The 23,672-nt window shown below is 41.8% G+C and overlaps 1 protein-coding gene across 1 annotated transcript in view; it reads right to left on the minus strand.

Moving 5' to 3' along the window:
* Positions 1–13,134: 13,134 nt before the first annotated feature.
* CERS6 (ceramide synthase 6) overlaps positions 13,135–23,672 on the minus strand; it is a 308,042-nt gene continuing 297,504 nt past the window's right edge. The window contains exons 9-10 of the mRNA XM_080798654.1: positions 17,870–18,026; positions 13,135–14,593 (exon numbers count right to left, since the gene is read on the minus strand). Of these exons, the coding sequence (XP_080654780.1) occupies positions 14,441–14,593; positions 17,870–18,026 (310 nt within the window). The 3' untranslated portion in view covers positions 13,135–14,440. The remainder of the gene's footprint in view (positions 14,594–17,869; positions 18,027–23,672) is intronic.

Consider the following 23,672-nt stretch of genomic DNA (forward strand, 5'->3'; position numbering starts at 1 on the left):
AATTCTTGAGAAGTTTTAGCTAACACATTTTCTTCTTTCACTAAATTTCCCTTTAATAGGCTGAGGGAGGCATTTTGTATTATTACTTTATTGTTCTTGAAACTCAAAGATGGCATTCTCATTTTTTAAAAGAGTCCTTACTGCACCTAAATATTTGAAAATTTCTTGAGATATTATTAGGGTTTTGAAAACAAAGATATTGATTTAAAAAATTATCTCAAAGTTACAGGCAAATTGCAAGTTCAGGACACAGAATTTTTTTCTTTTTTTACATCTTAGTATTTAGCGTGTATTTACTACAAATAAGGACATTCTTCAACAAAACCACAATACAACCGTCAACGGCAGGAAATTAACATTGATTGATTACCACAATCTACTCCTCAGTTCCACCAATTGTCCTAATTACATTCTCCATAGCAACAGGCTCCAATTCAGAATCCTGCTTTGCATTCAGTTGTCACGTCTCTTCAGTGTCTCCTTCGCTCTGGAAGTTTTCAGTCTTTGGTTGACTTTCATGCCATTGACATATTTGAAGATTACCAATTAATTATTTGTAGAATGCCCCTCAATTTGCATGGATCTGATAAATGCATCTTTGGCAGGAGTATCACAGAAGTGATGCCACTTTCCTACTGCATCCAATCAAGTGACTCAGGATTTCATTTGTCCCATTACTGATGACATTTACTTGATTAGGATGCTGTCTGCCAGGCTTCTTGGCTGTGAAATGACTACTTTCACCTTTATAGTTAATAAATATTTTGTGGGGAGGTACCATGAAACTAAGCAAATACCTCATTCCTTTCAGTTTAAAGTTTAAACTTTCAGTTTATTCATTTGTTAATTTACATGAATTCGGTTTCCCTTGTTATTCAATGCATTATAATCAATTACTATGATTCATTTAGGTGCACGAAGTGTCTCAGATTTGGCCAGTGAGAGGCCCTACAACTTGGTTTTGCATCCTTAAACTATTTCCCCAACATTCTTTGCGCACTTTCTTGCTTCCTGGCTCAAAATATCCTCCCTTTCAACCTGTGCTATCCTGCCCAGCCCAAGATTCAGCCACTTCTTCAGGAGGCTGGTTCCTTTCAGTGGAAAATGGACTTAGGATGGATTAAAAACCAATACCTGGGGTCCTAGCTGCACTGGCCAGGGAGTCACGGGTGGACAGCTGGGAATGTATTGAGATACACTCACATACACCCAGAGATATGTTTACCTCTGCACTTATATTGATATCTGCCTACATATTGAAAGCCATGACTTTACATGGATGCTTATAATAATTTTAATCCAATACTATACTTATTCCCTTTTCTTCTGCTCCATATGTGTAATTCCCTTTTCTCCCAGTAAGACGTTGGCTTCGATTATTGTTCCATTCCCCTGCATACAGCCGTTCTCCTACTGCAGCCACTCTGACTTTCCATGCTCTGACTTCCCATCCAGGGTGCTTCCCCACAGGCCTGCCCTCGTCATCCTGCCTAGGCTTGATAACAGATGTTGGGCCCCCTCTGCGCCCCACGCTGATCCTCTGGGCTGTACTACCCTCCTCTGCAGACACTCCCGTAAGTCCACGTGGCCTTCAGCACTCCACGCTGGGCCACCACGTGTCCCTCACCTGGCAGAAACATCTGCCCTGCTTTGTCCCATCTGAGAGCTTTGGAACTGAACAGTTCAGGAAGAGAAGGGAAGGAAGAGAGAAAGAGGCAGAAGGGAGGCCGAGAATTCTCATTAACACACTGTATTTCTTCCTATCTTTGTTACTGCAGAGTTCTTTGCTGACTTAGCTTTTTCCTCTACCCCTCTAGTGTAGGGATGTCCCAGGGTTCTGCCTTAGCAGGCAATGGAGAAATGCCCCAGAGCTCTGGCCGAGTTATTTGTATTGCTGCCTACTGGGTCTGAGCCCGAGGCAAGGTTCTCCTTCTCTTTGTGCACCCAGCTCTTGATCTGAAATAATGGAAGTAATGATGGTACCTAGTTACAGTCCGTCTTGCCAATTTTTGGTAGATATTTCCAAATGAACGAACTCATGAGCTCAAATTCAAAATGTAGACGTTAACTCATTTTTTCCTTCCAAAACTTCTTTATCTTCCTGAAACTCCTATTTCTGTAAATACAGACATCCATTCTACAAGCATTTATCGAGTGCTAACTATGTAGCTAATGTGTTGGCTAAGGATCCAGATAGAAAAAGCAAGGTCTTTGCCCCCAGGTTGCTTACAGCCCAGCGAGGGGGAGTGTGATAAGTACTCTGATGGAGTTCAATGGTCGCCCTTTTCTTCTCTAGGAAGAGCACCACATTCCAAGCGACTAAGGCTTTCCGGGAGGAGGAATCCTGTGTTAATCTTGAAGGCCATATGAGAGTTAGCTCTACGGAAAAGAGGTAAAAGGCCTTCGAGGCAGAGTGGGGCCACTGTGCTGGAGATGTAACATAGCATAGCCCGTCTGAGACCACGGACTCGGGACCTGGTCAAGAGGTGTGGGGAGGGATGAGGATAGACTGAAGGACATCAGTGGTCAGGCCACAAAGAGGCAGAGGCAATGCTTAGGGACTTGTTCCCTGGTTTGCACCATGCCCTCTGTCTCCAGTGCCCTTCCTCTTCCCACTTGACTCATCCAAATTCTTTCTTGGCTTTCACCTTAAAGTCTTTTTCGTCTGATTCTGCAGCAACTTCTCCCTCCTCTGAACTTTTCTGTGATTACTGTGATTTTCTGTGATTACTATCCTAACAATAAATTTGATAAGATGATAATGATAATGTCATGTCTATAGAGTAATTATCATTTTCAAATTATAAAGGCAAAAATTATCATTTTGCCTTTATCATAGACTTTGATCTGCATAACAGAACAAGTATCATTTCTTTCAGTGCCCCCTTGATTTGTTAAAATAATCACTGCTTGTGCTCAGCTGGATGGAGAGCCCCTTCTCTTCATAGCTTTGCCTCTGGCTTATTTGTATCTCTCACGATGCCCCACCCAATGGCTCATGGAGAGTTGTGCTCAGTACACACATTGACTTCATTTCAATGTGCATTTTATTGAATTCATTAGCACTGCGGTTCTGTGTGTTTGCAATTAACATGGTATACACTGTTTTGTACTTCCTCAGAAATGACTTAACAAGTGAATAACCAAGAAATGGTAGTGGGGATATAGTATGTCAGAGTTCTGTTCTATGAACAGTCTAGTGGCTTCAACAGAGAGAGAGAACACTATTTTTAAAGACTCTAGGGACCCTTTTGAGCTCATCTTTGGTGATGTGGCTCCAAGTAGCCTAGCATCCTATACATTGTTTGCTGGCTGGCTGACTGGGTAGTTACTAGCGTCCTGGTTGAACAAAATTAATAGGAACTGAGAGTTTAATCCTGATGAATCTAACTTACGGCTATGACTCCCCAAAAGGAGGGCTGGTGACTGCCGTTTTATTTCCTAGTTGTTCCTCATCTGTAGTATCCCATCCCTCATTCACCCCCTAGGAGTATTTCCCTATGAGATTTCCAGCCCATTCTTAAAATCCAAACCACTGAAGAACTAGTTTCACAACCTACATATCTTTTCTCCTTCTAGTCTGCAATACACTGAATTATTGAACTGCACGCACTGATGCCTTTTAAACCTGTGTTCTGGCTTATACCTTGGCGCTTGCAAGCTCCTTGGGTGAAGTTGGAGAAGGAGGTGTGTGCTCTGTGAACTGGAACAAGACAGTGAACTTGGACAATTGAGTTCAGTCATTGGCATAGAAGATTTATTGAGGATCTTTCCAAAGAAGGGCTCCTGATGTAGTTGAGAGCCCTGAAATCTAATCTCAACAAGAGGGGGACTAGAGATAAACACTACAGGGGTGGAAGTCCGAGATCTGTAAGGAGAATGAAAGCAGGTAGATAAGGAAAGCCAAGGACAGTTGAAATGCAGTAGGACTCAAAGCAGCCTGTCTTCAGAAACAAAGGCAAACATTGGAAGAAGCATAAGGTACTGGGAAGGTATGTCTAAGTTTTGAAATTAATCAGGTCTGGGTCAAATCTCAACTCGACCGTTTGTTAGTTGGGTGACGGAAAATAAGTCACTAACTCTTCCGAGCCACAATCCCTGTTACTGATGACACGTGGTGGAGGCGTGCTGGTGAACGCCTGGCTGTGGCTTACCCAAATAGATAAACCCATGAATAAAACCCTGATTTGCAGCTTCTGCGAAACCAGGCAGGCTCGCTCAGAAGCTCTAAAACCTACCAACAGCAAGGATGGTTGCTGGATGTACGTCTCCCCCAGAGGGGTGTTTTGGAAATTGCGGTCATCCATCAATACACCAGCCCTGAGCGGCCTTGGAACCACACAAAGAAAGGTGCGAACAGTAAGTAACAACAACAAAGAACGCCATTTAGTCGGGAAGTCTGCCCTCTCCCTAAGGCTCTCCCCTGGCTGATGGCGGCCCATCGGTCATATTTTTCAAGCTGCTTTCCTCAGAGGAAACCTGGAGGCTCTTCCTGTCCTGGGTCTCAGCATCTTTGCGGCAAAAGCTTCCGCCTCTCGTTCTCTGCCCACACTTAGTGTATTGCCCGTGGATTGAAGCCTCAGTAGCCCTTCGTCCTTTATTTCTTCCAGTGGTGACGTGCTCATCACCCCACCTGGTCATGGGGTGCCCAGAACAGCCCTGAAGTCACCGCTGACCCACACAAAGTTGGTTTTCTCCGTCATGGTTGGGATGGGTATGGTTTCTCTCTCATCAAAGAGGACAACAGACGAGATTGTGCTGCCCCCTGCTTTGATCCCTGAAGGGTTTCCCATCACTCTTACCCTGACACTTGCTCTCCTCACCATGGGACGCAGGCCCTATGTGATCTGCCCCTTCCTAAATCTTAGAATGTGATCACCCACACTCTCCACTTCGTTTCTTTTGCTTCATCACATTGGCCTTCTTACTGCAACTCAAAATTTCCAGTCTATTCCTGTCTTAGAGCCTTTGTGTTTCTAGCCCCCACTGCCTGGTCTGTGACCACCTAAGACCCTGACCCGAGCAGTTCCTGTCCATCAGGTCTCAGCCCGAGTCACCTGTCCATGAGGTGTCAGAGACCGTCCAGTCTGAAGAGCCCTGGAAGTCACCACATGATCACTTTGTTTCCCCATGACTTTTGTTCTTGGTCACTGTGTGAAATTACCTTGTATGATGGGCAGACTTATGTCTCCCGAAATTCACGTTCAATTCCTAGCCCCTGTATCCCAGGAGGTTACTGTATTGGGAGACAGGGCTTTTAGAGAGATAATTAGGTAACTTTTCCATTTATGCATTCTGTGTACACAACCCTAAAAGCTCCAGAAATAGAGTGCATATATGAATCAATATTTATTGCAGAAGATAGAGGATGTTAACTTTCTCCAAATTACAATACCCTTGAAACTTTGCTTTGTCCCTTTTGTTGGAAAAATGAAACTAATATAAAAATTTCATCAATGGTGAAAAAGATTAAGGTAAAATGGAGCCTTCAGGGGGAGCCCCAATCCAATATGGCTGCCATCCTTAAAAGAAGGGATTAGGACACAGACAGATGCACAGAGGAGTGACTGTGTGACAGCACAGTGAGAAGGCCAGCTAAGAAGACAGGCTGTAGAAGAAATTAACCCTGCTGACTAGACTTCCAGCCTCCAGAACTGGGGAAAATAAATTGCCGGTGTTCAAGTAACCCAGCAACCTAACACTCTGCACTTCTTTGTTTTGTTTTCTTTCTCTTCCTAGATTGTCCCGTGAAAGAAGGAACCGCATCTGTATTTTCTACCCTTCGTCTTTAGTGCCATAACCATTCCTGGCACCTGGTAGGCCCTCTATAAATATTTTTAAGTGATCGAATGATGCAGTCAGGAACCCAAGCCTTTGTTGTTCAAGTTATCTTTGGCCATACAAATATTTTCATCATTCATTAAGTGAAAAAAACGACCCAGCCTCTTGGGTAAAGAATTGCTTCAAAACTTAGTCATGAGGGTGCCTGGGTGGCTCAGTGGGTTAAGCCTCTGCCTTCGGCTTACGTCATGATCTCAGGGTCCTGGGATCGAGCCCCGCATCGGGCTCTCTGCTCAGCGGGGAGCCGGTTTCCTTCCCTCTCTCTCTGTCTGCCTCTCTGCATGCTTGTGATCTCTCTCTCTGTCAAATAAATAAATAAAATCTTTTAAAAAACCCAAAAAACAAAAAACACTTAGTCACGAGCACCAGAGCTTAGAGCTTTCATGATTCTGTTCCATGAGTGCTCCGGCAATTCAGCTCCTTCTCCTCAGTTCTTGTGTTTCTAGACACTTCTCCAGCCTCAGACCTCCATCCTCCTCCCCTGATGTGCTTTATCCCTGGGTCTGGGAGGCTGGTACCACAGGCGGCTTCTCTAACTTGAGCACGGCCACAATGCCTCTCGGCTGCTGTGCTGAGAGAAGCTGCATCCCCCACCCCCCAACACACACAACAGCAATGCCAAGTTCAGAGCCAGAGACCAAGTGCTTTCTCACGCTCATCTTGTTTCCTCAACAGAGGGCAGGTTAACTGCTAAGAGCTCGCATCTTACCAATGCTCTCTTTAGTGGGTTCATTTGTTTCTCCCACAAACATTTGCTGTGTGTCATTCTGTGCCAGGCTCCATGGGAATGCAGGAACGCCAGCCTGATGCGGGCTCCTCTGTTTTCTCCCCACCAGGTCTCTGCTCTATCCAGTGAGGGACTGACCCCTTCCACCTGCATCTTCTGTGGTTCCCACCGACAACTTTCTGAGTTCAGCCAGTGGGGGCGGAGGCATGAGAAAGCAGGGAGAGAGGTGTCAGCGTCTTTGCTCCCCAGCCCACAGCACAGCCTCTCCTCCAAGATGCTCTCTCTCATTGACATCTGGTCCCTGCCCAGAGTGCTAACGGCTCTCCATGCTTGCTGGCCTCTGGGCGCTTTACCTTTCCTAATCTTGCCCACTCCTCTGACACCAGTCTTTTTCTTGAAGTTTCTCCAAAGGAATCATCTGACGATGACTTTCTGTTTCCTGCCTAGATAGACAGTCTGTATCCTGACAGATACAAACTTTATATAATTTTTTAACTTCAGTGTTTAGGAATGGTAGAAACTTTGTTTCCTCGTGCTACAGCGGCTTTGGGGAGAATCAAGGGTGTGGCCCTCAGGCTTCGGTCACCACGGTCATTGGTTCTGAGGGATCACCTTGCATCCTGGTAGATCCAGGTGTCCGACCCCCATGGCTGGCTGTCATGCCGTCTGTCACTCTTGTCGGTACTGTGGCTGCTGCTCCTGGTGAAGCAAGTGCAGGGCTGGTGGAAACAGAATCGGGGGCAGAAATACCATGTGCCGAAGCTGGATGTGGCAGCCCCAGGAGTCAGGGGCCCGGAGATGCTGAGCCATGATATGGCTAATTGCGAGATGATACTTTGCTTACAGAACTCTAAGAGTTCATGGCTTCCCAAAGTGGCATAGTAGCCTGTAGCCTATCTTTCTCTGCCTTGGAGGAATTTTGGTAGTTTATTAGGCTAACTCATGCTTGCAATCAGATTGTGGTTGGGGGTGGCTATAATATTGGTAAGATTTTTAATAGGGCATCTGCTTTATTTTCCATAATACTGGTGGGGGCATAGTGGGGTGTCTGGTTGAATGTCAGTGCTATTTTTATGGCTCTGGAGATATTAGATGACATAAGCTTAGAGTGGACGAGCAGCTGGGGAAGACAGTGTTACACAGGAAATGCATAGAAAGAGGGAAAGAAGCCCTAACAAAGGAGGGCATGGGCTCAGAGAACATATCAGTCAAGCTCCTTTGAGCTGTGCATACACTGACAGGGATGGGTCTGGGTGTGCTGTGCTCTGGGTGGTTTGTCCTAAGAGCTTTTTGTCATGATTTAGAAAAATCAGCGCAGTCTGATATATGTGAACTCTTATCTCTATAAATAATATTTAATATTTTTCCAGAATGAAGCACTACACATAAATGTAACATTAAAGTTTTTATATCTTAATTTCCAAAGAGATAGTGCAACCTATTATATATATATATCACACACAAATGTGTTAACTATGTTAAATTAATATTTATTAAGCGGAGCACATGGTGTCAGATGGTGAACTGAAGCTCAGCAAGAGACCACAAGAGAACTTGAAATAGGTTTAGTATTCACATGGCTTGCCTCGAAGGACCACACGGGTTGGTGACGGCAGGGTGAAGACTGGGACAGGACCTGGGGCACGTGCCTTCATTAGGGTCTGTGAGTAGAGCGCTTTGGGCTTCCTGGGCTAAGGCTGGATGGGTCAATACAAAAGAGTGGGGTTTTGGTAAACCCCATGGCGGTCTTACTAGGAGCAACATAAGGCCTTCAAGGCACTGGAAGGGGAGACTGTTGATCACAGGGGCTACTGGGGAGGTCATATCAGGGACTTGCATTTGCTTGTGAGTCTCAGGGCTGCTCTGCAGGGTGTGCACCTGTTTGAGGGGCTAGGGTCAGTTTAGGGTCCCTGCAGCACACCTTGCAAACAAAATGGATACTGGGACAGCAATACTATAGAATAGCTTAGCTAAATTCCTGACAAGATAGAGATATATATGTTGTATGTTATATATATGTAGCCATATATACACACACACACAAACACACACAAACACACACATATATGACATATAAATATAATACTACCTTTTCAGTAATCATAATGGTAACTGGAATTTAAGGAAAGTTTGCAAGAAACTAGGGATGATGTGTGTCCTGAAATAAATCCTGTCCAGGATGATGAGACATATTACCCACAGCAGCCGAAGAGTGCTTAGAGAAAATGTCATTGACACTTGACTCTTAATACTTATCTTTATTATGAAAAGTGTTTCCAAAGTAAAATGATCCTCATAATGATTGCTTCCAGAGATCAAGAATGAATAATTATATTTTCATATAAAAATCAGCAAAACACAGTAACAATACATAAAATAATTCTAATTGGCTAACAGTACATCATTCCATTTCTGACAGAGATGCTCAAGCACTGAATTGCCTTAAGAAAACAAGTTAAGCTTTTGTCACTTATCCTATTTCTCACTGCAAATTGAAAAAAAAAAAAAGAAAATACAATCCCCAACGAACCCTCTCCCCTTGCTTGGCCACAAATGGCTATGGAGGTAACCAATTCTATGGGCACACCAAGAGCTGATGAGAATCATAGGCTTAGAGGCTTGACGGAACTTTTGGAAATCAAACTTGGAGGGGGTATTCCATCTTTAATGAGTCTCTAAGTTAAACTCCCAGAATTGCCACAGAACTGTTGCTATTATAGAGCTCATTTATCTTTGGCAACTAATCTTTAAACGCCTCTAATTTTTTAAGGGCAGTTTTATGACAGTTTAGAAAAATCACTGTAGATCCAAGAGAAAAAAAAATGATCTCTCTAAGATCTAATTTTTCACTTAACATAGAAATCATACCAACAGCTGTTGTCCCTGGTTTCCAGGCCATGCAACATATAGCAAAACAGGAAACCAAGCTTTCATGGGCCTCTGGAGGAAAACAAGCTTACGACGGCCCAATACTTTTTAAGAAAAATGGAATCATTCGGAGAAAAGAAGTGTGGTCAACCACTGATCCAAAGTCTGTTGGGAAGTTGATGGCAGATAAGTGACAATATTTTGGTTTCTTCTTATCAAGAGTTCCAGGAGGCTGAGAGGAATGTGGGTGGATGAGATGAACAGATAGATCTTGGGCTAACCGACCCCTCCCATCAGTTCCTGGCAATCTTGAGAAGACCTAGTCTTGTGAAGACTCCATAGGACAGGCCATCTGGCTGCAGAGACTTTTATTTGTTTGAGCTGATGGGGTCCTAGTTGTGGCCCTTTGCTAAGCCATTCCTTTCAAAGGCTTCGAGGCTGAACTTCAGTTACAAAGACCTGGAAAAGGTTCAGGTTCTCCTTTCCGTGTCTGCGGAGCTTACAAACTGTTCCTTATAATGCTTTATGCTCTCTAATCAAGTTTTCTCCATGAAAACCAGCATCAGCGATGTTCCCTCTGAATATATATGAGAGACATTAAAACTGCACAGAGTGGACAAATGGATAGGCCTCCCCAGCGTCCACTAAGTGTCCCTTAGAGGAAGGGAGGGGACCGTATACATAAAGGTGGACCACAGGGTCCTTCTCTGGCCTGCTTCCATCAAGAACTACTGTGGCCACAGTGAACCAGTACCAATTACTATCTGCTGCATTATGCATGACTTCAAGAACTGTTACGATTACTGAGGGTATTCCTTTCATGAACAGCATGCTGGAGAGCAACTGTAATAACCAGAGCTAGCTGCATTTTCTCATCCCACACGAGTTACCTAAAAACTGAAGCGGCTTGTCATCACTTTCTCATCAGGCTGAGTTTGACCTAGTTTGGTTTTTTCTTAATTGAATGTTCTAAAGATTTCAGGGATACTATTTATCTACAAAGCAGAATCAGCCTAAGACAAAGAAAAAAAAAGTAAGCTAATTAGTATCTTAAGACCTCAACTATCAAAGGAAATGTAAACATTTAACCTTTTGTTTCTAAAGGATTTCTTGAAGCCTCTCTGGACATTAACGACATCATCACATACACAAACAAACAGAATCTCTTAACACCTTTGGAATTATTCTGTACACTTCAAATTAGGAAAAAACACTCAAATATTCAGGCAACTTTGGCATTAACATTTCTGAGAAAGGGACAAAAATAACTACCAATACAAAGTCATGAACAGAATGGGAACAATCATGGGGGTCCATAAAGTTTTCTCGGAAGAGCTCTTTTGCAAAGACTCAGGGGGACTGAAATCTCCTTTTTTACATCAGCCCAAATAACGATGAGGTTCAAACACATGAAGTGGGAGATCCAGGCCCTTTCTGCCTCATGTGAAAGCATGTAGTTCACTCAAACCCAACCTCTACCAAATACTCAGAATGGAAAGTTGGCAACAGAACGGGACATTTTGAGGTTCACCCACCATTTTGGCTAAACATGGTCTGATTTAATCTCACTAAAGAGTGATTTCTCTCACCCAACTGCCTGCTTTCTTTGGGGAGTCTACCTTTCTTCCTAGCCCATCATTCTCTGATACCTGTTTATCTGATGATACCTGTTTATCTGATGGTACCTCAGGACACCATCTGTCTAGCAGCCTGGCAGGAGTTGGATGATAACAAAACCTTGGGGTGAAACAGAAACCATATGCTTTTTCCCCAACATTCAGCTTAATCATCCAAAATACTGATAGTTATTCAATTCTCCACAAGTGTACCACTAAATTTGGAAATGTGAACTACATTTGGCTTATATGCTGACCTTAGGCCCTCTGTGATCTTAGCCCGAGGCAAGAGAAAGGATCCTACCAACTCTCAGCTGGGTGAGTGGCATGAACAGGAAGTTGAGAGGGAGGTGGGAAGTTTCTCTTATATATAGTGGATAGTGATAAGAATAGTGATAGTGATAGTGATAAGATAAGATAGTGATAAGATAAGATAGTGATAAGAATATGGATAAGGATAGTGAAAAGAATATGGATAAGGATGAGTCAGTGCTCTTTTGGTTTTATGTTTTTGGAGAAACATAAATGTACATACATAGATCACACACTGTCCTATCATTTATTGACCCAAGGCCAAATTCTACTTGTTTTCTACTTTTTTTCTCCACTAAGAGATCTAGAAAAGCTATATAGCATTAGAGAATAAAATATTACTTTTTCTAGACTCCTTCCTATACACCCCTTGGTACCCTGGAAAGGTTTGAATATGACCAGGAGGAAGGAGCTATCAACACCGGCTAAGGTAATTAATGGAAAACAACACTGTCAGTAACCTACAGCTGCATATACAAAACGTACTTCCAAAGCTATGGCCTGGCACAAGTAGAAGATAAGATATCACACATATTTTTCTCTCTCAGTCTTATCATGCCACCATGATAAGGGGGAGGAGTAGACAGAAATAGATTATTTTGCATCTTAACAGGTCTACAAACACCACTTTGATTAATCAAAAAGAACTCTTTGCCCTAAAATGCAAAATGAAATAAAAATTTATAGATACCTAGGGGACTGTGTTAAGTGAACGTCACTGGTCACTGAGGCTCCGAGTGTTCTCAGTCCTCCTTCCAAGGGACTTTTGGGAAAAACAAAAAATTGCTTAGATTTGCCTTTACTAAGGACAGACTCGGTTTACTTCTTTCCATGCAACTCCGCCAAACCATTAATTTATGAGCCAATCTTTTGAAATTATTCTTCTGTGGTAGAGTATTAGATGACCCGAATTTAAACACATGGTGGTTCTCTGGTTTATTTCTCCCTTTTGAAACTTGCCCCAGGCACTACAGCAAGGTACAACTCACTCTTCTTTCCCATAGTTTAGTTGATAAGAAAGGAAACTTGCACCATCTCCACATTTTTCAGCTGTAATATGGTGTTTCATTTTATATATCTGCATTTTAGCAGATGTTCAGATGACTAAGAAGAAATTTTGATGTTTTATGACTGGTCTCAAACCATCCACAAATTACACTCCTAAACATACCCCTGTTTTGTGAAATAAAATAACAAGGTTTTACGAGAAGAATTAGTTGCATCGTTTTCTCAATAAACAAGCAGACTTATGTCTAAGGCTCTTCAATTATCATTATGGACCTTATCAGAAACAGACTATTTCATATGTAGGTGGGGAAAGATTTAATACTATGGTGTGAGGTTTTTTCTGCTTGGGAGCATTATCTTAACTATTAACGCACAGGTTGCAAATTGTGGGCACAAAGATTTATTTCAATTTTTTCAAAAGTTTGAATCGAATGTGAATGGCTGTAAGCAGGACACGCACTCCTTAGTATTTCTGATGCTGCGGTCTTTACTATCCCCTAACTCACACATTTATGCTAATTCCTACATTGTGGTGTTAGACTCTTGTTTTGTTTTGTTTATGAAATAAGTGTTTGTAATACCTTTTTATTCCCCCTTACTAAAAGTTGGAAGGGAAGAGATAAAATCTTTGGCTTATGTGAATGGTTTCCTTATTTATACATAAATAACACTGCTGTGTAAGGAGACTATAGCAACTTATTTTCAGCAGTCTTTCTCATTGCTGATATTGCCACAGTTCAGTAGAATTTTAATTATTTTTTTGGAAATAGCTCCGTTTGAATAAAAACTCCTGGAAACCGAACAAGTCTTCAAAGAAGCAAACCAGAGGGTTTCAGTGCAACACCGCTCGGTTTCTAGCAACAGGAGAGTCAGTCTGGGTCATATTTAAGGAGAAAAGACAAACAGTAAAATTGTCCTTCTCCCATTGGCTTTATTTTGCTCAGAAAAATCCAAACACCAAGATCAAATACTAGATAGCGCACTTCCTCGAAGGCTGGCTGCAAGAAAGCGCTTCGGGCTACGGCTGACCTTTGCCAGCTGTTCAAAGTCTCCTTTGCTGCACCAAAATATACTTAGCTACTTTTTTTTTTTCATGACATGACAGGAGGTTGTGGCAATTATAGGGGTAGTGCTGAAATCTGGTTGAAATCAGCTTTCTCTTTGTTATTCTCAGAACATGGGACAAATTCCCAGTAGTAAGAGCAATTTCATTGTCTCTAACTATGACCTTAAGCAAAGGTCTTCCTTTCAGAGCCAGAGCACTGACCTCATAAGAGGGAATAAAAACAACATCAACAAAAACACACAAACACACACAAACCTCTGTAACCTACAAAGTTCATCTCCAGCTGGCTACCGTACTCACTGGGGATATCCTGGCCGTGTGCATAAGAAATGATGTCTATTCCATAGCAATTTAATACAAAACAATTTTTTAAAGTTCTCAGAAAACCATACTCTTTAATTTGAGCTGTGCGAATCAACCATGAAGAGTGGCAATTAAAAAGCCTAGCTCATCCTGCTTAAACTTTACACAGGGAAAATGGTCACTGAGGCTCTATAGGCAATTTCAAAACAGGCACAGTAACACAAAGAAAGCAAACCTATTTGGAGCAGTACGAGAATCTTGCACTGGGTTTTGCGTGCTCTAAGTGACAAGGTAAGCTGAGACTCCTATCAAACTGAGTTACAGCAATAGAAAGGGGTAGAAGCACATGGAGCATCTCCCTCACTGTCATGAACCCAGAGAGTAAAAGGGGTGAGGAAACCCTCTTTTGTCCACAGATTTACAAACAAAAATGAAATATAAATAATATTCTAAGACAGTACAAATGCAAATACTGTTCCCTTGTGTCAATTACATACAGCATGCCTACGTATAGAGAATGGTAATTCTTCTTCATTCACAGACAGGACATATGGCAGTGCACTATTCAAAATGCTTTGATAATCCTAATTTTTTTTTTTTCTGGTGCTGAGATATAATGAAAGGAACTGCATTTGCAACTTATTAAATACTTCCAGGAACAAACAGTTCACTTTGTTCGGGACTCGTAGTTTTGAGGAACTAATCATCCACGGAGCAAGACCCAGTCAGGAGGTACCCGTTGGTACCGCTGGTCCCATTGGTGGTGGTCGCTGTGTGAGGGTTCTTCCCTGGAGGTTCGGAGTCTTCCTCATCTGAGCTGGACTCGATATCACTTCGGTCGTCCTTGGACACCTGTGGAATACAAGAAGGTGAGTGTAACCAGCTCCTAAGGAATCATCAAGGTATGGCATGGTCAGAAGAGTACATGTAATCATCCATGAAGGGAAACAGATGCAAATGTTAAAAATCTAAGAGGACTGGGACGCCTGGGTGGCTCAGTCGTTAAGCGTCTGCCTTCAGCTCGGGTCATGATCTCAGGGTCCTGGGATCAAGTCCTGCATCGGGCTCTCTGCTCAGCGGGGAGCCTGCTTCCTCCTCTCTCTCTCTCTCTCTGCTTGCCTCTCTGCCTACTTGTGATCTCTATCAAATAAATAAATAAAATCTTAAAAAAAAATCTAAGAGGATAGGTACATTGCCATAATAGTTAGTTCTCCTGTAGGGGAGATACACAATTTGGGTGAGGAAGTCAGTTATTGAGGAATGGAATGTAGGTGGGTTTAGGCATTACAGGGACCTAGGCATTAAGGTACCTTTGCACAATGAGAATATACTAGATCCTGAAACCCACTCTTACTGGTAAAGTGACATATTATAAAATTGGAATGATATTATAGGAATTTGGTACAAATGGATCAATTTACTCTCACATGTCACATTCCCCATGAGAATCCTATAAAGGATTCGCCGCACTAATGGAGGGATACGCTAGCTCAGATAACTTAAAGCATCATTCTTATTTGGCTTTGTAATATATTATTTTATGACTTAATTTGTTTTTCTCTTCTGTCTGCTAAAATTAAGTAGAAATTTTGTTTTATATACTATGTAACAACTCATGGCAGCAGGAGGCATTTTGGGAATCTGCTGGGTGAGGTCTAGCTTAAAATATTTCCCAAAGAAAATCTATTGACCAGATCATCACAACTGGGCTTCTATCATTCCAAAGTTCTTCAATCCTCTACCCAGTCTCATTATGTAATGAGGATGGCAAGCTCAGGCACCAGCATATGCGCTATCATAAAGGACAAAGTCACAGTCTAGCAAGGAAGTAATTTAGGGAGAGATTAAGAAAACACCCAACTGCTTTTAAAATTAAAATAGTTTGAACCTCCTACTCTATCCGTCTAAATTATGGTATGCATTTTTACCCAACATGCCTGAGGGCCTCCGAGTAACCGAGCCCTGTTCACTTGTTTTTCGAGTCGGGTGGCAAAAGGGACCTGGAGGCCTGGTGGCCTGGCTTCATCAAAGCTTCCCCAAATCTAGCTGCCTGTCTTTCTCTAAGAAGTGCGCTGGCAGTCTCCTGTATCCGAATGAACTGGGGGCTTTTTCACATCACATCCTCCCTGTGCCCCCCATGCCACTCACTGGAGAAACCACTGTGGCTTCAGAACAATGTCATCTCTGTCAGGTGGGTGGGGAAGAGGCCGTGTGAGAGCTCAGAACTGCTGCTCCTTTCTAACCAGAAACAACCAAATAAATACGGTACAAATGCATTCCAATGTCCCTCAGATGAGACTGAATGCACACGGACCATCTCCAAGACTATTTAGATACTGAAAGACCAAAAGGACCGAATTGTTTAGGGTACGTGAACTTAACAAACAAACGAACATGGGTCACAAAGACAGCATGAGAGTAAAGCCCCATGGCATTGAGACATCCATTAATCATAAATTAAGCTGGTAATAGGAAAGAAAACTCCAGTTTCAGAGTGATCAATTTACATCTGCATGCTTGGGTTAGGTGGTTTTTAATTGTATTTGGAAAAAAAAAAATGATGCTTATGTCACTTTCAAGGAAAGGAATAATTTAGAAGGTCTCAAAGTAACCCATAGAAAAACAGAGTTCTTGACCCATGGCCAAGATGAATCTAACTGTCCTAGGTGAACAGCAAGGGCAGATATTCTGAAGCCTGGCATCTGTGATGAGATTAATAATCGTCTCTTGGTAAGACTGTGTCTGCTGGAAAGAGCAATGCAGTAAGGATACAAGTAATCAGATCCACCTGTCCTTGGTTACTGTTACCACGAGGACAGCACTGTGCATGTTGATGTAATTTGTATCCAGAGGAGGAAAAGGAGTGTTTAACAGAAATACAGGTGCTCCTTTTTTTTATTGTGTTATGTTAGTCACCATACAATACACCATTAATTCCTGATACAGTGTTCCAAGATTCATTGTTTACGTAGAACACCCAGTGCTTACAAGTGTTCATTTTAAAGAATAAGAGGTCACAGAGGAAAAATGAACTTTTGCCTCTGAACATTTAATCGATCAAAATATTTTGGATTTATATAAGAGCTGATACTGAGAACTGGCTGCACAGTACGCGACTAGATGTCCCAAGTCCCATGGAAGGGGCCAGCTCTGTTTACCTCACCGAGGACAAGGTGGTCAGGGCAGACCGGGGCAAGAGCTGACGCTCAGGCCTCCATTCTGGTCCATGGTGATCCTCTCCCCAACTTAGTTTTGTTTCTTCTACTTCACTTTTGTCTATTTCTGTTTTTTTTTAGCAAACATGTTACACACTGATGAAAAAAATTCCTCTCCTTCTGTTGGATGGTGCAAAATTTAGCAGAATGCAAGCTCTCGCAAAGGGCACTACTCACTGAGCTGTTTCTAGTATCCCTGGCACCTGCTGGGAGCCACAGTTCAGTGAAAGCTGCGGGTCAGTGCCAACTTATTAGCTAGAACAAGACGCATGGAAACAAAAGCATTTTTTCTGAGTGTCTCTCCAACAGGCTAAAGTGGCACCCAGAACAAGGGGTGGGAGAGAGAGAGGTATGAGGAACTTACATGTAAAGGGTTCCACTTCCCAGCCTTCCAGGGTGGCAGAAGGAAGAGAATAAACAATGAAAGTAAGAAAATGTCACAGAGAACATTCTGGAAAAGTCACTGCTCCCAAGAAACATTATTTGAATCAGCCTCATGAGTCCATATTTAAACAGAGAGATTTAACTAAGTTTTATTGGAAAAATCGTAAATGGGCATACTGCATCATAAAAGGAAAGAAGTTATTAAATTTCTGTTCAGCACAAGTTTAATCAGAGAAGGACCATGGGAGACAGAGGGAAAGAAAGAACACAACAAATAACATATCATCATTTAGTCTAAAATTATAAATGCAGATCGGTGGGAATCATCAGCAAACCAATGCTACAAACTTAAAAAAATTAAGTAGAAGAGAAACAAAATTTTGGTTTGTGTTTCCAGGGGGTTATGCTCAATTATGAAGAAAAAATATAAGATTTCATAAAGTTCAAAATGATAGTGTTCTTGTTGATTAAGAAGAAGCAAAAAACATAATTTTCTGGGATGTATCAGAAACAGTAAGTTTCATCTTACCTTGCCTTTCGAAATAGCTTTGCAAGCTATTTTTACGATTAAGTAAGACCAGAAGCAGTTCAAGCCTTGTATTAGCAACAGCAGTAGATTAAAAACCCACCAGGAAGGGTAAGGTCCAACGATCTCCCAGCTTTCAAATAATGTGGTATTTAACACCCTGAGGAAACAGAGAAAGGAATCATCGAACACAACTCTTCAGTCTGCCTTCCAAGGAGCGTCAGTTGCTGTCCAGAAGCACAAGGCCAGCAATACCCACTAATTAGACCCGCCCTGCCAGGATGGTCTGAAGTCAGACCAGGTACTTAGAAGAGTCATCGCTGGAACGATGTCCCTGGTGTTGTAACACCCATTTAAGCTCTAGCTTGAGCCATATGCTTCTGCTCTTCCTTCACCTGCTGTCGTTTCCTCCATTAATTCTGGTCCCGTTTTTTTGGTTGTGACACTCTCTCTTACCACTTGTTAAAAGGTCTGTTTTGTTTTCAAAGTTGCTTTTGGTCTTTAAGTAAGCGTGAGGAATAATACCATTCGATAACATTACAGTGCAAGGGGGAAAATTAATTAACTTATTAAAATTAAATTAAATTAAAAAATTAAATTAAATTAAAATTAATTCCAGAGACACTCATTAATAAGTCTAAACTCTATGCGTAGCACAGCAGTGGCCAGAATGCACTTAAGACCCAATCCCTGTCCTCAAGTGGTTTACAGTCCAGTTGGGGAGACCCTATAATGTACTTAATTTTATAAGCCTTCCTGGGAAAGAATTGACAATTGAAAGGTATCATTTTGAAATGATGCATGAGATGAATATTGGAATGATTTTTTAAAAATATTTTATTTTGGGGGCACCGGTTGGCTCAGTCGGTTAAGCGTCTGCCTTTGGCTCATGGCACGATCCCAGGGTCCTGGCATCAAGCCCCCGCATCGGGCTCCCTGCTCAGCAGGCAACATGCTTCTCCCTCTCCTTCTGCCTGCCTTTCTGCCTACTTGTGTACTCTCTCTCATAGATTAAAGATTTTATTTATTTATCTGTCAGAGAGAGAGAGCTTGTGCAAGCACAAGCAGAAGGGGCAGCAGGCAGAGGGAGAAGCAGGCTCCCCACTCCCCACTGAGCAAGGAGCCTGATGCGGGACTCAGTCCCAGGACCCTGGAATCACTACCTCAGCCAAAGGCATTCGCTTAACCAACTGAGCCACCCAGGCATCCCAATAAATAAAATCTTTAAAAAAGAAAAGATTTTATTTTTATTTATTTACTTGAGAGAGAGTGCTCAAGCAGGGGGATGGGCAGAGAAAGAGGGAGAAGCAGACTTGGGCTGAGCAGGGAGACTGATGCAGGGCTCAATCTCAGGACCCAGAGATCATGACCTGAGGTGAAGGCAGACACTTAACCAACTGAGCCACCCAGGCACCTGGATTGATTTTTTTTTAATTACTTGAATATAACAAATGGTGTATACATGAGGTGGGCAAAAGTATTCGAAGTAATTGGTTCTCTTGGTGACCTACTATCAAGAGCAGAATGGGCAGCCACCTGGGGCAGTCACCTAGCTCCACTCTTGTCCCTGCTCTGCCCTCTCCTACACCTTTAGAAGTGATTCATGCCTCCTGGACTCATACTGCTGCCAGAGAGAAGCACGGTAGGAACCGAATTTTGCGATCACTCTGACTTCTTTGCTTTCCTCCTTTGCGTACTGGAGGGCTCTGTCTGGACACTAAGGATGTTGCCAAAACTCATCTATTTCCACTGTCTGCCCTGTAGGACAGCTTAGGTGGACCACACTTAGTGGGTAAGGGGTAGGGATGGCAAACTCGTAAGACAAAGACCACTTTAGCAAGAACAGAAAACAGACAGAAAATTTTTATATAAGAAAGAGTGCGATGCATGCTTTGAGAGAGGTTAAGAGGAGTACTTTGTCAATTCACTAAGGGGAAAAAACCCTCAATGTGCAGTTGGGATAAGAAGTAAAGAAAAAGGGAGAGTGAATAATAGACACAAACAGGCTCCCGGTCCCTAATTTCAGCAACCCACATTTACTGACCAGAACGAAATGCACAGAGTATATCTAGATCCTGTCACACTAGTTGTCTCTCAAGAACAATGTACAAAAACATGGATGTTAAAATCTCAAAATCAATACTATGGAATTAAATTTGACAATTCATTACAAATATATTAGTCTTCAGTATAGTAGAATTCATGCTGGTGGAAGGGGACAATATTAGGAAAACTGTTAATATAATGTATTACACCTATAGGCCGAACTGGGACAAACCTAATTATTTCAATAGCACTGAAAGACAGTTCGTAATGTTCAATTCCCCATTGTTGATGTTTAAAAACTAGAACTCAAAGGATTTCCTTAATATGATTTTTACCCAACTCAAGTCAGCCCATTGCCATCATATTTAACAACACCATAGTTACTGCCTTTATAATCAGGAACAAACCACAGCTGGCTAGCATCAACATTATTATTTAACACTATCTGGAAAGTTCTGGCCTTGAGTGTGGTAGAAAGTCAAAGACTTCATTTCAAATACGTAAACATTAAACCACTGTAACTGTTTTAGAAACAACAAACAATCAAAATTTCCAATAATAGGGAATGGTTAAGTAATTAGTTTTCCGGGGTGCCTGGGTGGCTCAGTGGGTTAAAGCCTCTGCCTTAAGCTCAGGTCATGAATCCAGGACCCTGGGATCGAGCCCCACGTAGGCTCTCTGCTCAGCAGGGAGCCTGCTTCCCTTCCTCTCTCTCTGCCTGCCTCTCTGCCTACTTGTGATCTCTGTCGTTAAATAAATAAATAAATAAATTAATTAATTAAAAAAAAAAAGAAATTAGTTTTCGTTCTTATTCCAGAAATTATGAACTCACTCAAATATTAAACATGTTTCAAGAGTTTCTTATGATAGAACAAAATACATAATATCACCTCAACTTCATAAAATAAATGCTACTGACCCTTGAACAACACAGGTTAGGGGCACCAACCCTCTATGCAGTCAAAAATCCATGTGTAACTTTCGACTCACCAAAAATTTAACCGCTAATAGATTACTGTTGACCAGAAACCTTACCTATAACAGTCAACACATATTTTGTATGTTATATATATTATATACTGTCTTCTTTCAGTAAAGTTAGCTAGAGAAAAAAAGTATTAAGAAAATCATAAGAAAAATTCATTTATAGTACTGTACTGTATTTATTGAAAAAAAATCCATGTATAAGCAGACCCATGCAGTTCCAATCCATGTTGTTCAAAGCCAACTGGAATTGTAACTACATGCACCCACACACAGAAAAAACGGAAAATTATAATGCCTTGAGAGGAATTAAACAATGCCATTATAGGCTTTTTTTGGTGCATTAGGGAATTTTGTATTTTCTTCTTTACAATCTTCATTTTTTCCAAATACATCACAAATAATTAGAAAAAAATACAAGTTATTTGAAAGGAGGAGCACATTAGGATAAGTCTGCATTTTATCCTTGTTTATTATCCCAAGAAATAGCCATCTTTCTAAATGTCAGTTTGCAAGCCGGAGGCCAGCAGGTCTAAACAAGGTCGAACTCCAAGGCAGTGAGGAAGGCCCCATCCGTCTTATGCTTTTCTATCTCCAGCACCTCGCAAAACACCCACAAGTAACATGCTCACGAGACATATTGGTTGATTGTGTGTTTGTTTAGTAATCAAGTAAATAGGCACGTACAAGACAGGTCTGGAATAAATCAATTTTATTTCAGAACTAGCTCTGCTTCCTGACATACTGTATGTTTTGACATTCAGAAGGAATCTAGTTTCATTTGAACAGAAAGAGGTCCTGTAGAAATAGCAACAATGATTGCATTATGCTATTCATTAGAAATTAGCCTTTGCCGGATTACAGGTTGAGAGACTTTCTCACCATTAGTATTTGCTTGACTTAATTTGAACAGGTGTCATGCAGTCACTGGTGACATGGCAGTCGCATTAATTTCTGAAATGCTACATCAGAATTCATAGGCTTTGCCATGACAATCAGTGGCACCTCTGAGATACTGCTCACAAGTAATGGGATTTCTTTGAAAATTGACTTGGGTGCCTGCAGAGACACTTGGGAAAATACAATCAGTGCACCAAGTGGATCTATCTCTCAGTGAGAAGCTTGGTAAGAAAAACAATTTAGACTTGGGGGAGAGATCTCATTATGCCACCTGGACTCTGAAAAGCAGCAAACCCAGGAAATGGGGCCTTTGATTCACTGCAGAATGTTTGATGAGAAACTTGTTCCTTTTTGGGCAAACTGTTGAAATGGGGAGTACAGGATTTTATCCTTTCTTGGAGGTTAGGGTTAGGAGTATCTACTTTAATGATGTTCTTGTGAATTTACAGTGACAGAGTTGTGAAGAGGGGCCATCTCTAAGCCCTGACAGAGGGAAGCTTCTGGGATGCTGGAAACATTCCAGGTCTTGATCCGTATGGTAATGACACAGATTATACCTACATAAACTTTACAAATAAATGTATCAAACTATACGCTGAGCAGCTGTGCAATATACTATATACGTGAATTACACCTCAATAAAATAAAATGGGAAAAGTACTCTGCAGGCCAAATGCCACCAATTTGCAACCTCTGGCTTGCATAATTACTATACCAGTGCTTCCCCTCCCTACAACAATTTGGGTTCAACACATGGCTTCTAAGAAAACAGAATTTTTTTTTCCCTTTCCCAAGTGATAGCCTACAGTGTCACACCTCCTGCTCCTGCTCAAATCACGTGGCGGACAGTTTACAAAGGTGCCAGAAAGGGACCAGCAAAGGACCCTTTTCCTTTTCATTAATTTAGGCTCATTCAACCACTAGATGGCACATCACACACGTGCAAAACATGCTCAAATATGTCTGTTCTGCCAGAACCATCTGCCTAAGAGTTGCTCCCAGCAAAAAAAAAAAACCAAAAAAAAAAAAAAAAAACCAAAAAAAAGTCCATCTGTGGGTTACACTCTCCTTTCTAAGAATCTTGCTGAACAATGTAATGAGGAGGCTTTAGCCTGCAGTTATGTCTTCTTGCACGATTCCTGATGAAGATGGATGCCTGCAGGGCTGAGCTGAGCTCCCTGCGATTCGCTGGGGATGTGCGGAAGCACCACTTACCACCCGAACAGATTAGCCTTGATGAGTTATTTTAATGGATGTTTAATGAATCACAAGAACTTATCTTGATGATGCCTTACACCTATTTGTGCTCATGTTTACCTTTAATGGATTCTTCATCTTAAATCATCACAGAAATATTGTATAGACTCTCCAGAGTCAGGGATATATACATGCAGGCACAAGAGGAAGGTTTACAACGTTTTTTTTTTTTTTTTCCTTTAGCAAGAAAGCGCAGTAGTCTCATTTTAATATGATATTTAAGGACTTATATTCTAAGCATCAGTGTGACATCTGCTTTCTCAGGCCTCAGAATTCTGCAAGTCTCATAATATAGCACAGTATGGAAAGATCTCCCCTGCGTCTCATTTGGGAAAGCTGTAACCAATGCTTCATTTCTTCATTTCATGACTGACAACTCAAAGTTAATGTTCGTTATCTTTAATATGTAAGGTTAATGAACATGCTCACTCTTGACTCTAACCTTACTTTAAAAATACTCCAGTAATTTAGAAGTAGGGCCATAGAATGGTGAGTGAGATATTAAAGACCAGAGGCCCAAGTGCTCTCATCGTGTGGATGAGTTAGGGGTGGACGTTGATGATGAACCCGGGCCTGACCACAGCAAGCGGCCACAGGCTTTGCCTTACTCATTCTCTTC

Source organism: Martes martes, assembly GCF_963455335.1.
Source record: "Martes martes genome assembly, chromosome: 3".
NCBI classification, from domain to species: domain Eukaryota; kingdom Metazoa; phylum Chordata; class Mammalia; order Carnivora; family Mustelidae; genus Martes; species Martes martes.